This window comes from Rhinoderma darwinii, chromosome 2 (assembly GCF_050947455.1).
Source record: "Rhinoderma darwinii isolate aRhiDar2 chromosome 2, aRhiDar2.hap1, whole genome shotgun sequence".
Lineage (NCBI taxonomy): Eukaryota > Metazoa > Chordata > Amphibia > Anura > Rhinodermatidae > Rhinoderma > Rhinoderma darwinii.
In genome coordinates this window covers 400,714,886-400,730,801 of record NC_134688.1, presented here as the reverse complement: position 1 = coordinate 400,730,801, position 15,916 = coordinate 400,714,886, and the positions used below count along the sequence as shown (strand labels likewise).

General features: G+C 44.1%; 1 protein-coding gene across 1 annotated transcript in view; it reads right to left on the bottom strand.

Moving 5' to 3' along the window:
* SMS (spermine synthase) overlaps positions 1-12,900 on the bottom strand; it is a 168,785-nt gene extending 155,885 nt beyond the window's left edge. The window contains exon 1 of the mRNA XM_075854047.1: positions 12,710-12,900. Within this exon, the coding sequence (XP_075710162.1) occupies positions 12,710-12,758 (49 nt within the window). The 5' untranslated portion in view covers positions 12,759-12,900. The remainder of the gene's footprint in view (positions 1-12,709) is intronic.
* Between the last annotated feature and the right edge of the window lie 3,016 nt (positions 12,901-15,916).

The window sequence follows — 15,916 nt, the reverse complement described above, 5'->3', positions numbered from 1 at the left end:
AATCAGTGTGTTTTGTGCAACTTTCTAAATAAATACTTTTTATTAAAAACTATTTTAACTTTTTGAGATACAGCTGCTTTGAATTCTGTATACAGAGCAGCCGTATCTAGCGCTGAGCCCTGAATCCGTCCAGGCCAGTGGGACTGACGGGTTCAGTGTCAGCAGGCCCTGTGTCTGACACGCAGGATCCACCTGTTATCGATCACATCTAAGTTATAAACCATCGATACACAGGACCTGTCAGTCCCACTGACCTGTTTAATAAGGCTCCGTTCACATGTGCGTCAGGGCTCCGTTCAGGCGTTCCATCTGAGCTTTCCGTCAGAACGGAACCCTGACTGAATCAATACTGTAGTCGACTACGATATTGATTCCGTCAAAACGACGGAACCCTTGCACAACGGAGACAAACGCAAACCATTTGCACCGGATCCGTCACCATTGAAATCAATGGTGATGCAAACGGAAACCTATGGTTTCCATTTGTTTCAGTCAGGGCTCCGTTCTGACGGAAAGCTCAGATGGAACGCCGGAACAGAGCTCTGACACAGATGTGAACGAAGCCTTAAATGTAATTACAAAGTTTCACCAAACACACAGATTTTTATAGAAAAAAATAAATAAATACATTTCAAAAGGTGTACATAGATTTTCACATAATCTGAACAGGGTTTATAAGGACAACAAATGGTAAATGTGCACTATGAAGGCACTGAATTCTGTGCCCATTTGACATTTATTAACACTTTAGTGCCTTTCAGTGCCACCATGGTGCCCATTTGCCACCTATTGCCCCTTTAGCGTCCTTCTGTTTGGTGGCCCCTTGATGCCCCTGTAGCCTTTAGCATCTTTTGTCACAGAAGAACAATACCGGGGCAACAAAATGGAAAATGGGCATCAAGGGGACACGGAATAGGACACTAAAGGGGCAATAAGTAGCAAATGGGCACCAAGGTGGCACTGAATCCTCTGTTCATTTGCCATTATTGCCCTTTTTAGAACCCCATCAGTTCCCACATTCAGTCAGTGACTTACCTGCTGGAGCTGCCCTGGAGAAAACGTTCCCTCAGTGTCTCCACCAGCCCTGGAAGCGCGGTGTCTCCTTGCGTCCTGAATAATGTCATAACGCCTGTCTCGTCATTCAGGACGCAGGACAGGGTGAGCGGACAAGCGGTGGCCGGGGCGCGGGGCAGCCAGTATGAGGTCGGTGCAGTGAGTGGCACCTGACCTGCTGGCGTCCCGAGTAGTGGCCATGGCACGGGGCATGTACTCCTGGTGGCGCCCCCCTTACAGAGCTGCGGGCGGCGCTCTGTGCGACTGCACTGGTCGCACGTACCTAAGGCTGGCCATGCACCCAGCCTAAAATGTAAAAAAATTTGTTTCATTTAGCATTAGTGTCATGACCAATTTATAATACAGTTATATTGTTTAAAGCAGGATTCAAAGATTACATTGGATGACCAAGCTCTTTATCCTGGAACAACCTAAAGTTTTGAATTTACTAAATGCCTCTAATTAGGAAAGTCTGAGTGTGAAGACAATCAATTGTGACATAAAAAATTGAGGCAAAACCATTTTTTTCCTTGATAGAACAAAAACACAATGGCGGGAAATGAAGAAAAGATTTCACGCCACCAGCGTCAAAAAATTGAAAATTATGGTTCATGCTTTCTTTGCACAATAATTTGCAACTCGTTACCGTTTTCAGTCGTTCCTGATACTTTTAGGTAGGCGGGGCTTAGCAGAAAGGACGGGGCCACCAGAAGTCTGACACATTCACATTTATTAGTATGAACGCCAGAAATTGTAGCCGCTTGTAGCTGCCGTAGATTTTACTTTACGGCGCACGGACAGCACAAGAAGCACCTCTTAATAAAGTAGTCGCATATTACTCCTGTGGGCATCAAACTAAGGCCTCATGCACACGACCGTAAAAACTCCCGTTATTACGGGTCGTAATTACGACCCGTAATAACGGGCTCATAGACTTCTATTGGCGACGGGTGCCTTCCCGTTTTCTCACGGGAAGGTGCCCGTGCCGTTGAAAAAGATAGAACATGTCCTATTTCAGGCCGTAATAACGGCACGGACAGTCAATAGAAGTCTATGGAGCTCTCGTAATGACGGGTGGCTACATGTGTGCACCCGTCATTACGGCAGCGTTGCTAAGCGACGTCAGTAAATAGTCACTGTCCAGGGAGCTGAAAGAGTTAACTGATCGGCAGTAACTCTTTCAGCACCCTGGACAGTGACTACCGATCAGTATAAACCTGTAAAAAATAAAAATAAAAGACTTTCATACTTACCGAGAACTTCCTGCTTCCTCCAGTCCGGTCTCCCGCCCGTTGCCTTGGTGACGCGTCCCTCTCGACATCCGGCCCGACGTCCTGGATGACGTTTCAGGCCATGTGACCGCTGCAGCCAATCACAGGTCAATCACAGGCTGCAGCGGTCACATGGACTGCCGCGTCATCCAGGGATGTCGGGCTGGATGTGAAGAGAGGGACGCGTCACCAAGACAACGGACGGGTAAGTATGAATTTCTTTAACTTTTATTACAGAAAAGGCTGTCCCTTCTCTCTATCCTGCACTGATAGAGAGAAGGGGCTGCCGATTAGTGCAGTGCTATTTTGCCGCCAAAAACGTGCCCGTAAATACGGGTGGAATACGGGTGACACCGGACCCGTATTTACGCCAGTATTTACGGGTGGGAAAAAATATGGTCGTGTGCATGAGGCCTAAGACTGGGGTATAAAACGCCAGTCTTAGCCAATCTGCCCCTATATTTTATAATGAATCGGTCAAACACAAAAAAAAAAGTAAGACTAATGTATATAACCACGTGACAATGTTTTAGCATATCTGGCTTTTATCACAGTAGTTGTTCCATATCTCTAGAGCTGGCCCTAGACACGAGGGGACAGTTGGACACTTATTTGTTCAATAGACTGACTGTTCGCTATCTGCCATGTTGGATTTTTTGGGATGATCTGAAGTTTGTTACTAACGAATTGCGGCCAAAATGTATTACAAACAAAAAACACGAACTTCCATCTCAAGTCTACAGCCATCTAAGCACTTTTAACCCTTTCCCTGCCAAGGGCGTCTCTAACATCGGATATGTTCTTGCAATAAAGTCACTCTAGCTCAGCCTAAATCCTGGCTTAAAACAAGACCAAGATCGTATCTCTAGACGTCTGTGTGAAGGAGTAGAGGGGAGGTTAGTGGTGTTGGGCTGCCAGCATGCAAGGAAAGGAGAATGATCTTTGATCTTGCGCCTGTCTGCGTATGGCTTAAGAATCCAGGGGGGATTAATAACGCGATCGTTTGTTCACGTTACCACCTCCCTGATCAACTAGAGAGCATATTTGTTCTTTAAAGGGTAACTAAACTTTTAACATGTCATATCGACAGGTCAGAAGTTTTGATCGCTAAACCGAGTGCACAGATGAGCGTTGTGCTGCTTCGTTTCTGATCGGCTTTCCTTGCAGCGGTCTATGACCCAGTACACTGCTGCTTTGTATTAGCGATCAGTGGGGGTCTCAGAGCTCGTATGACCACCGATCAAAACTTCTGACATGTCACAATGACACGTCGAATGTTTTTAAAAGTTTCGTTACACATTGTCACATGTAGAGGAGAGGTGGGGGTTAACAAAAAAAGGAGTAAAAAAAAAAAAAAAAAAAAAAAAAAAAAAAAAAGGAGGAGGTAATCACCCTTCAGCGCCTAGGCCATTTGTTGGCTCCACAACCCGAAGACAGGTAAATCAAGCCAAAACAAAACATTTATCAATAAAGTTTCTGCATTTTACACTGTCTGTACCTGATCTTTAGCGTAAAATCTACTGACCAGTTCTCTAGCAATAGCTGTTACATGCTACAGTCATCAATTATTGCTGAAGAAAAATGTCTAGTTATTTTCTGACTAATAGAAAAGATTTTGGTTGGTCAGAAATCACATTTTCATCTACTGACCGTACTATATATTGGTATATACTAAACGCAATAGATTAGGTATCTGAGATTATGGTTAAGGCCTCATGCACACGACCGTAGTGGTGCGCACGGCCCGTGATTTGCGGCTTGGAGTTTCATCCGCAAGACACCCGCTAACCATGGACCGTGCACATGGCAGCGTACATTAATTTCAATGAGCCCGGACCATGCACAGAAAGTGGAAACCACGGTCGTGTGCATGGGCCCATATAAATTAATGGGACCGCAGTTCCCCACGCACATTTGTGGGTGAATTGTGGCCGCAAAAACACGTTTGTGTGCATGAGGCCTTAGGGCTAGAGATCATATAGAGGAATGGGAAATTATATACACACACACATATATATATATATATATATATATATATATATATATATATAGTCTCCAATTTAACTTGAGTGCAAATGGGGGTGATACAGGAACTTTTCTCCAGGAAATGTAGAAAAGTCAGATAGGCCAGTGCACAATAAAGTGAACATTGCCAAGTTCCAGTATTTACACAAATGTCCGCTAGTCCAGCAGATCCTCGTCTGAGAATACATGTTCTTTGATTGTCACATTTGGGAGGGGGTCTTTCTTTCTACTAGAGGAGAGGAGCAGTTGCGCATCGAATCACCCCATGCACCTAACCAGACCATTTGCCAACTGCGTGACTTTTTACCATGATCTTGATTGCTGATTTTTTTACGTCTATTCAGTACTTCTGGTGAATTTGTGACAATATATGCATGTAGACACAGGCATATCTGGCATGTATGATCTCTGTACATCTTCTATTCTTAGGAGGTGTTGGGTATCACAGGCTCTGCGTGGGACAGACTTTTAGCAAAAAACTGGCTTTTTATGCATTTTTTAACCATATGGTTTGATGCAAAATTGCATGAAGGCGCCCATAAATGTAAAGTGACAGGTGCCATTTTTATAATGTGGCAGGTATCTACTTTCAGAAAATATATGGGTATTTGCAGGTATGATTGTTTTTGTTTTGAATTCATGTTTGATTTGGCTGTGTCATACGTGTGGTCATGGTCGCGGCAGCCAGGTAGACATATGTTGTATGTACAAACTCCTCACATCTTATAGTGTGTTGCAGAGTACAGTTCTTTTGCATAAAGTGTCTGCTTGAGTAAGAGTTGCAAAGTTGAATTTTCATGTAATATTTTCTTAAAACCACTATTTGATGCAAAGTTGCTTGAAGGTGTTTTTACATATAAATAAGTTGTATTTTTATACATGGCATGCTGTGTGTTTTTGGTAGCATAGTAGCCGTTTGGGGGTGTGCACTATATCTTTTTTCGCATTTGTGGATTAAGGCCAACTGTTTGTTGCATGTCCTCTCTTTCAGAATGTTTGAGAGCACTAGCTCTTGTTGATGCAGACGCTTGTCGTATATAAAAACCCTGCACACCTTGATGAATTATTTTTTCATTGTTTTTGTGCATAAGCTTCTGCTTGGATGTGAGTTTGAAGCACAAACGTAAGATTTTATGCATTTTTTTAAATTCCTATTTGTTACAAAGTTGCATGAAGACGGACATGGCTGTAAACGTCAGGTGGTCTGCTTTCAGGAGAAATATTAAGATTTGAGGGTACGTCCACTTTATGGGGTGTTTAATTCCTTTATATTGACATGGTTGCTGCTCCCAAACCTCCAGTTTAACCCCTTCCCTGACAAATGACGTACATGTACGTCTTAGTTAGAAAGGGGAGTATGGAGCGGGCTCACAAGCTGAGCCCGCTCCATACGCTGTGGGTGTCAGCTGTACATAACAGCTTAAACCTTGGTCTAAAGGTTGGGGGGGGGGGGTCGTACAAAAAAAAAAAAAATACACTTTGACATAAAGCTGCATGAAGGTACATGTGTTTATAAAGTGCTTGGTAGCATTTAAGTAATGTGCCAGGGGTCTACTTTAAAAAAAAAAAAAAATGCATATATATATAAATATATATATATATACATATACACACACACACACACACACACTACCGTTCAAAAGTTTAGGGTCACTTAGAAATTTCCTTATTTTTGAAAGAAAAGCACAGTTTTTTTTCAATGAAGGTAACATTAAATGAATCAGAAATACACTCTATACATTGTTAATGTGCTAAATGACTATTCTAGCTGCAAACGTCTGGTTTTTAATGCAATATCTACATAGGTGTATAGAGGCCCATTTCCAGCAACCATCACTCCAGTGTTCTAATGGTACATTGTGTTTGCTAACTGTGTTAGAAGGCTAATGGATGATTAGAAAACAATTGTGCAATCATGTTAGCACCGCTGTAAACAGTTTTGCTGTTTAGAGGAGCTATAAAACTGACCTTCCTTTGAGATAGTTGAGAATCTGGAGCATTACATTTGTGGGTTCGATTAAACTCTCACAATGGCTAGAAAAAGAGAGCTTTCATGTGAAACTCGACAGTCTATTCTTATTCTTAGAAATTAAGGCTATTCCATGCGAGAAATTGCCAAGAAACTGAAGATTTCCTACAACGGTGTGTACTACTCCCTTCAGAGGACAGCACACACAGGCTCTAACCAGAGTAGAAAGAGAAGTGGGAGGCCCCGCTGCACAACTGAGCAACAAGACAAGTACATTAGAGTCTCTAGTTTGAGAAATAGACGCCTCACAGGTCCTCAACTGGCAGCTTCATTAAATAGTACCCGCAAAACGCCAGTGTCAACGTCTATAGTGAAGAGGCGACTCCGGGATGCTGGCCTTCAGGGCAGAGTGGCAAAGAAAAAGCCATATCTGAGACTGGCTAATAAAAGGAAAAGATTAATATGGGCAAAAGCACACAGACATTGGACAGAGGAAGATTGGAAAAAAGTGTTATGGACAGACGAATCGAAGTTTGAGGTGTTTGGATCACACAGAAGAACATTTGTGAGACGCAGAACAACTGAAAAGATGCTGGAAGAGTGCCTGACGCCATCTGTCAAGCATGGTGGAGGTAATGTGATGGTCTGGGGTTGCTTTGGTGCTGGTAAAGTGGGAGATTTGTACAAGGTAACAGGGATTTTGAATAAGGAAGGCTATCACTCCATTTTGCAACGCCATGCCATACCCTGTGGACAGCGCTTGATTGGAGCCAATTTCATCCTACAACAGGACAATGACCCAAAGCACACCTCCAAATGATGCAAGAACTATTTAGGGAAGAAGCAGGCAGCTGGTATTCTATCTGTAATGGAGTGGCCAGCGCAGTCACCAGATCTCAACCCCATAGAGCTGTTGTGGGAGCAGCTTGACCGTACGCAAGAAGTGCCCATCAAGCCAATCCAACTTGTGGGAGGGGCTTCTGGAAGCATGGGGTGAAATTTCTCCCAATTACCTCAGCAAATTAACAGCTAGAATGCCAAAGGTCTGCAATGCTGTAATTGCTGCAAATGGAGCATTCTTTGACGAAAGCAAAGTTTGAAGGAGAAATTATTTCAAATAAAAATCATTATTTCTAACCTTGTCAATGTCTTGACTATATTTTCTAGTCATTTTGCAACGCATCTGATAAATATAAGTGTGAGTTTTCATGGAAAACACAAAATTGTCTGGGTTACCCCAAACTTTTGAACGGTAGTGTGTGTATATATATATATACTTAGTGTACAGGTTATATTTGTACATGTCAAACTAACTTGTCCTACTACTAGAGGTGCAAAATGTCCAGAAACCCTTGGCAGAAAAGGGGTCTTCATGAGACAATCCATGTCCATATGCCCTATTAGGGAATGCGGACATCATAGAGAGAGGTCCCTGCACAGGATGCCCCTCTACGAGCCAAAACAGAGAGCCACTCCGCAAGAGCGGCTCCCATTACGGAAAATTCGAGTTTCCCATCCATCTTGACAGTGCCGTCTTAATCAGTTATAACAAAGGTAGCGTATGTTATTTTAACTGAATTTTGGGGTTAATCAATCTTCCCCTGCTTTCAAATACCCGTGTAAAAATTGTTCCCATAGGGTTAACAAAAGTACATGTTACTCCAGCAACTGTACACAAGCGGCATTCAGGAGGTCATCACAAATGAGAATTCCTGCATGTAAAAACTTTTTGTGTGGTTGAACTGCGCCTTTAGAAGTTAAAAATTGCCAAGAATATAAATGATCATGCAAATTTGAAGACCATTTTTGTGTCTACAGAAAAGAGTTCTCTGCATTTTTTTACTGTGCTGTTTTTGTTGAAAAGTCTCCAAATAAACGGTGAGATACAAGATGTCCCTTAAAAAAAAAAAAAAAAAGTCAACCTAATGCCAAGCCCTGAGCTTAATGAGGGTTTGAATGGATCTCACAAGACGCTAGAATATAAGCTCATTCATTCAGCTGCCAGAACTTGCTATGTCTCCAAATGTGTTCTCAGGTTCTGCCTCAAGATCTACAGGTTACCTGTAATGAAATAAACTTACAGAACACAGCAGTTATTGAGCCGAAGTGTAAAGGTACAGTGGTCTTACTGCTAGAATTAAAGGGGAGCACCATTACTGTTCAGAGGTACAGCACGCAGACTTTGCAGTGTAGCGCGTGTCTTATGTGGCAAAAAAGCTTTTCTTAATATCAGCCTCCCTTATCCCAAATTTCAAAAAGTCAATGAGCTTCACGTCTAAAATGTATCTCAGAGAATAAGTGCCTGGAATTGCTGTTACGGTTTCATTCAAGTGAATGGGATTTAGCTGCAATCCGAGACGTGTCCAGCGATGTGCCAACGAACGCCGCGGGCCCATCAATCAACTGATTAGTGGGGGTGCTGGGAGTCATACCCCTACCGATCTGAGATTGATGACCTATCCTAAACAATGCCCAGAGAACCCCTTTAGGACTAGCGTATGAAACGTCAGTCTTAATCAATCAATCTCCTCCAATGTATTTTGTTATTGCAAATACTCCTGGGAGAACAGCGGTATGGCCGGGGTACCAAGGGGTCGTATATAAGACATACTGGGTAATCAGGCAGGCTGTCTCCATTTGATAGCAGTGGTGACGCAGTATGGCCCAGCCTATTTAGGAAACATTTTCACAACAAAACATATACGGTAACTTCTTAAAAACTCCAAAATTATACTTTGAAATAAATGTTAGTTCTCATTTAGGGCCATGTAGAGTGGCCATGAATTAGTGTCACCTGTGCAATGGGTAAGCTGCATTGGAAAAATGCCTTTTTTATTTTTAAACTTTATTGAGATTCCAGTAGCCACAATCCTACCAATCAGAGTTTTAGGACTTTCTAGCGACAATCACTTTGAGGCCTTCTTTACATCCCGTTTATGAACTACGTTTATCTTGTACGTCTGGAAAGCTCCCTGTGTGTCCTTTTAAAGCTTTGTCGAGCTGGTATACCTTTTTTTTTTTCTTTAAAGGATGGTGTTGTAGACTACGCTATCTCATCCTGAGGGATAACGCAAAAAAAAAAAAAAATTAGTATACTGCGTGGTATACTTTTTCCAAATACAAGAGCCTGTGGGTGACGGTTGCCACTGTTAGGCATCCGTTACCGGTATATGTTAAATGTATAAGTTAGGAAGTTCCAGTGACATAACTGTCCATATATGGCCAGTTATGTCGCTGGAGCTTCCTGAACAGCCGCTCTGCTGGGGAACTCTGGCCCTGGGAAAGTTCCTGATGTTTTAGTCCATATATGGACAGGGACATCAGATGCTTCCCCAGGGCCGGAGTCCCCAGGAAGACAATTCTCGATGCTACCTCTGCCTGGGGACTCCGGCCTTGGGGAATCTCCTGACGACACTGTCCATACATGGATAGTGACTTCAGGAGTTTCCCCAGGGCCATAGTCCCTGGGCGATAAATCGTATTGTATGCCATACATTGAGATAAATTTTGTCCGTTCATCCTCCCAAAGTATATCTCCGATGGAAGGCCAAAAAGCGCCTGAAGAGGGCCTGAAATGAAATTGACTTTGTCTCCCCATTGATCAATATTATACATTTTGAACGATCAGATGTTGGCTGCCTATATGAGAGAGACAGATGATGAGGGTGGCTGAAACCATGTGATGACTATTTACATGCTGTATACTGATGACTACAAAGAAATCCTGGTACTGAGGATGTGATAAACCCGGATATTGTATTTATGTTACATCATGGTAAATCAACCTTCCATCTAAAGCCTTGAAATTGGATGTGCTAAATAAATTGGATGTGCAATATGCACGTGTCCCTCTTAGAACAGCAATGGCCGCCACATTATGCATTCATGTAGGAGCGTCATTTACCATCCTCCTGGGAGTAGATCTAGAGCTTTCCCATCTGAAATCTAGGTTATGTACAGTTCAGCAGATATAGAGCAATAAACAGGGAGATCTATTACCTCTTCTACAGTATATCACTGTGTGATGAGAACTAGTGATCACAGTCATGTCAATCCTTATGGACCATGCTGATAAATAGGTTTGGAGTGAATCAGCAAATGCAATTCATTGGACATTTCCACTGACAATAGGCGATACACGTCAGCAATCAGGAGGAGACAAAGGGTGGTTTTACGCGGGCAAATTTCCTGGCTGGTAATAAGCGCCAGTCGACGACACAGCACGTTGATCGGCGCTCGTTTAGCTTCATTATGGAGCAATAGTCTAAACGTATAGGGACAAACGATAGTGAATACCATTGTTCATCCCGATACATTTACATCTTGTTGGCAGCACATTCTTTGTGTACCCGGGGAAATGTTATTGCCATAAGTGACCATTTTTTTGGCCACATAAAAGACGCAATCGGCCACCTTGTGTACACAGAGCAATCATTGGGGACGAGCGTTTGTAGGAACGCTCGTTCGCACAATCACTGGCCCGTAAGGTCTCCTGCACACGTTACGTAGTTGCTGCAGAATTTGGGTGCCTATTTTTTGTGCAGATATTCCACAGAATATTACAGTAGCAGTTATGAACATAGGCCGTGTGAACATACCCTGACATGTCAGAGGTTTGGATTGGTGGGGGTCCGAGCACTGAGACCCCCACCAATCGCTAGAACGAACCAGCTGAAGCGCTCGTGTGATCGCTGAGCCGCTTTGTGTCTGTTCGGCTATTTCCGGAAAGCCGATGTATCAGTGTACGGGCTCATAGACTTTCTATTGAGTCCGTACACCGATACATTTATTTCCGGAAAAAGCGGCAAAATAAAGGGGTGCATAGCTCAGCAACAGGGGGACGCACAAGTACAGGACAAACACGGCTGGACTCACAGACACAGCGGCTATTAGGTAAAACTACTAACTCATGCACACAAACGTATTTTTTTTTCCTCCCGTATTCGACCCGTATTGCACCAGTATTTACGGGCACGTTTTCGCTGCAAAATTGCATTGCACTAATCGGCAGCCCCTTCTCTCTATCAGTGCAGGATAGAGAGAAGGGGCAGCCCTTTCCGTAGTAAAAGTAAAAGAAATTCATACTTACCCGGCCGTTGTATATATTTTATAACCTTTATATATAACCTTTATATATTTGCTGCTCTCTTAGATCCAATTCTGGGTTTGGGTTTTAAAAAAATGCATGCAAAATCTGCACTGTGTGAACAGGGACTTAGAGGAGATTTATGAATACTGGTGCAAATAAAAAAAAAAAGTGTAGTAGTTGCCTATAGCAACCAATCATGTTTCAGCTTTTATTTTTCAGAGGCCCTTAGAACAAACAACCTGATTCCTTTGGGCAACTTAAATTGGTGGGGTGTGTGTCCATGTATATAGTTTATTATTTGCAAAAACAGTATTGACAAATACAAACCATGTAAATAATCTGCACAGGGGGTATTCACATAGTGACATGACCAAAACCTCAGTGTACTTAATGGGTTTATGGGTGAACGAAGGAAGCTCACTGAGCGAAATGCTGAAGTATACGCTCGTGATCGGATCTATATACTGGGATTGACATCAGCTCTATCGCTATAGCCTCCAGATAAGTGGACTTTATAGGGCGCTCTCCCTCTCAACGCACAGACAGTAAGAAGACATTATCAACAAAGAGTCTAATGTGTGGTCACGATCTGCATGCTGGTTATAGAAATAATAGTGATCAGCTTATTATTTGCTTTGATTATTACAGACGAACATGATTATTTACTTTTTAAATGTTTATCCTTTCTGGTAAAGAAAAAAAGAAAAACATTGGTATTACATATCAACTATTGTCATTTATAATAGTAAAGAGCATGCCTATATACTAGAGACCCACAATGACAACACACACGAGAAGGAAGAGACACAGAAATGTCATGCGGGCGGCGACACTAAACATTATAATATAGAACAACACACCGGAGGGCCTGGCGTGTCTATTCCAGGATTACACATAAGGCGCCACTATACGCTGAAGGTGAAAGGACATGCCAGTCCGGTCTACGCTGCACGATATGTGACGGCTGTGGGGCCCTGCAGAAGTCTTGCCCGCCCGAACCACTTCTATGTTATTCGCGAACCATGAAATAAACCCTAGAGAGAGACATATAGGGCATGGAGGGCTATACAGATCAGCAGCACCCCCACATGCACTGGCTGCATCATAAGGATATTGTAACTTCCTGTGCGCCCACTTGTCACCTTCAGGGGCAAGGAGATATACAGAGCATCGAATCTGCATAGCAATAGAATGGGCGAAAATACAGTGAGGAATGAAAGCAGCAAGCCCAGCCCCCTCATTCATGGGCTGCGTTATTACATAGCCTCCCCCCAGTGACCCGAAGACTGCCATGCACTTTACCTGTGCCACCGAGCTGGAAGTCCAGGGTGTTTTGTCGCACTGCTGCCATAGTGAGCTAGAGCCCTGTGCCATGCCTGGGGGAGGCGGCCGCTGCTGCTGCACTGCCCTGTGTCACAGACAGACTGGAGAGTGCGCCCGCCCGGGCTCACAGACCTGAGGGGAGGAACTGCAGCCTGTGTGTAATGCTACAATACGGAGCAGCAAGGGAGGAGCAGAGAGAGGAGCTCCCCTCACACCACTCGCATTCAGAGGTCACTGCACTAGCGAAATATCTGGCAGTAGTCACATGGACGAGGAGCTCCCATGATAACACTTCCCTCCTAGTACAGGCAGTGTAGACATAGGATGATCCAAAATATATGATACCCTTACCTGCCGATAATTGGAAATGGGCGCACTCCCCCCTCCATGGCGGAGTAGAACATAAGGCATGAACATTGCGCCAAATTTTGTAGTAGCCTTCGCGTCAGGGGTCAAGTACAACCGCGTTTGTGATGTGAATCCAGTCGTATAAGACTTCTACAGGGTCTCAGAGATAATACCCTGTCCAATGCTGTATATGGGACCCCTATCACCTCTAGAGGCAAGCCGGGCATACAATACATGGCACACGCTAGAGAACATATGAACCATATTATGGTACGCAACACCGTTCTGCGGTCCGTAATACACATGAGACCGAAGGCCCCGGACACGCTGCCGGCTGTGTTGCTGAAATGTCTACCACTGAAAATCTGTTCCTTCATTTAAATGGAATCGTTTCCGCAGCAAAAGCACAAAATCTGCAGCGTGTGCATGGGGACTAAAGGGGCTATTACATGATCGGGCGTATGAACACTCGTTCCTGATCGCTGCCCTGTGTAAACAAGGAAACGGTCAGTCGATGAACGAGCAAACGCTTGTTCACGGGCTGGTCATATCGCTTACGCAGCATTAAATATTATCACTCGGCGTCGTTTGGGCTCATTGAAATGAATGTGCACGGCCCGTGATTTGCGGACGGCCCACGGATGACATTCCGCGGCCGTCCGAGCTGCAAATCACAGCCGTGCACACCACTACGGTCGTGTGCATGAGGCCTAAGGCATCTAGGTCTATTCAATGAAATGGGATCCCAGTAAGGCATCTCGCACACAGCCATACTACGGATCTGTAATACGATGCCTGCTGCCTCCTATGGGCCCATACTGAACAGTGGTGTGCTTCGGACATAGGCCCAGATTTAATAAGACTGGCGTTTCACACCCGCTGGGGTAAGATGCGCTGGGGCATGCCTCTTAATAAATGTGTGGCATCTTGGGCGGTTCGTGCACCACAAACTAAAATCTACGACTGCTAAGAGTTGGTGTAGATTTCCACTATAATTGACCCCGATTTCTGGCATAAATGACAGTAAATTTGCCAGGCTGCAGGTGACCCCGGCCATTTCAATAAACCCCACACATTTTTTTTAATTGGTGGAAGTGAAAAAAGCCGCAAATTTATGCGCAAAGCAGATGGGTGGCAAAATTTGCAACTTTTTTACGCCACTAAAGTGGCATAAACTTGTTGATAAATTTCCCCCCATAGCGATATTTTTCTAAGGCTACATTTACACGAGTGTGACAGATTTACGCGCATAAAAAACGTGTGTAAATCTGTCCGTGGACGTGGCGTTATGCAACAGTGTGCTTTGCGAGTGGCATGCGTTTTTCACGCACTCGCAAAGCACTTCTTTTTTTTTTGCCAAAGAAATTAATGCGCAAATCATGAGATTCAAGTTTGTGTGAATGAGCCCTAACAGATTCAGTGAGAATACACAAGAAAAACACAGCTTCATCTGATACCGATGCCCCTAGAATACGGCGCTTCAGGGACACAGAGTCCGTACAGAGCTGTGCCATAAAGTGGTCATATTTAATAATCTACCAGGAATAATTTGCATTATGACATCAGAGATGGGATTATCTGGAGAGGACAAACTAGTCACAATTTTTTTTTAATACAGAGATTGTTTAATAACATTAGCGCGTATTGAGGGATTGTTATCGCGTACACATCAAGAATTCTTCATATAGACCCATACGGAATTATATTCTGCCATGTCTCAAGTTGTGCTTCATAAAGGCCATTTATTATTGACACTGCTCATGATCTCTCTGATTGCTCAGAAAATCATTTCATGTAAGGACAATTTTGAGGCAAATACACTGCAATATTCACACGGATCAGCTGTCAGTTTTTCATGGCCATTTTGCGTCAGTGTCTCTAAAATGTCATCCTTTTCCAGGCAGTGTGACCGTTTTTAATGGCAGTTTGTCATCAGTTTTTTTCTTAAGGCCGTGAAAAACAGATGAATTTCATTTGTCAGGGTTTTTTTTGGTACCAACCCCCTGAAAACACCACAGTGCCCATGTAGATAGCGCCACGATGCCCCTGTAAATAGTTCCCCAGTGCCCACTGTAGATCGTGCCCACATAGACAGTGCCAGTGCCCACATAGATAGTGCCACAGTGCCCACTGTAGATAGAGCCCACATGGTGCCACACTGCCCACTGTATAGTGCCCAAATAGATGGTGCCAGTTACCACTGCAGACAGTGCCGCAATGCCCCTATAGATAGTGCCATAAAAATAGTGCCACAGTGCCCATGGTAGATAGTGCCAAAAATAGTTTGTGCCTACGGTGCCCACTGTAGAAAGTGCCCACATAAAGTGGCAGTGCCCACATAAATAGTGCCACAGTGCCCATGTATGTAGTGCCACACACAGACGCTCTGGCCGGGGATTCCGCAGTCTCAAATCCTGTAACGTCACTGTCAATATATATTCCTGGGGCAGAATCTTATGCCAGTGAGTGGCCGACGCTCTGGCCGGGGATTCCGTATATGGACAGTGGCGGTAGGAGATTTGAGATGCTAGAACGCCCGGACATAGCGTTGGCAACGCTCTGACCATGGATTCCACTCCTGGAGGGAGTCCTCGGCTTCACTGTCCATACATGGACAGTGATGTCAGGGGCTCCTCCAGGAGCGGAATCCCCGGGCCAGAGCGTCGGCCACTCTCTGGCTGGAGATTCCGCCCCCTGGAGAAACTCCTGATGTCGCTGTCCATATATGGAAAGTGGAGCCAAGTGCTCCCTCCAGGAGTGGAATCCATTGCCAGAGCGTTGCGCACGCACTGTCTGTGTATTTCAGCATCTCAAAGCACCTAACGTCTCAAAGCTCGG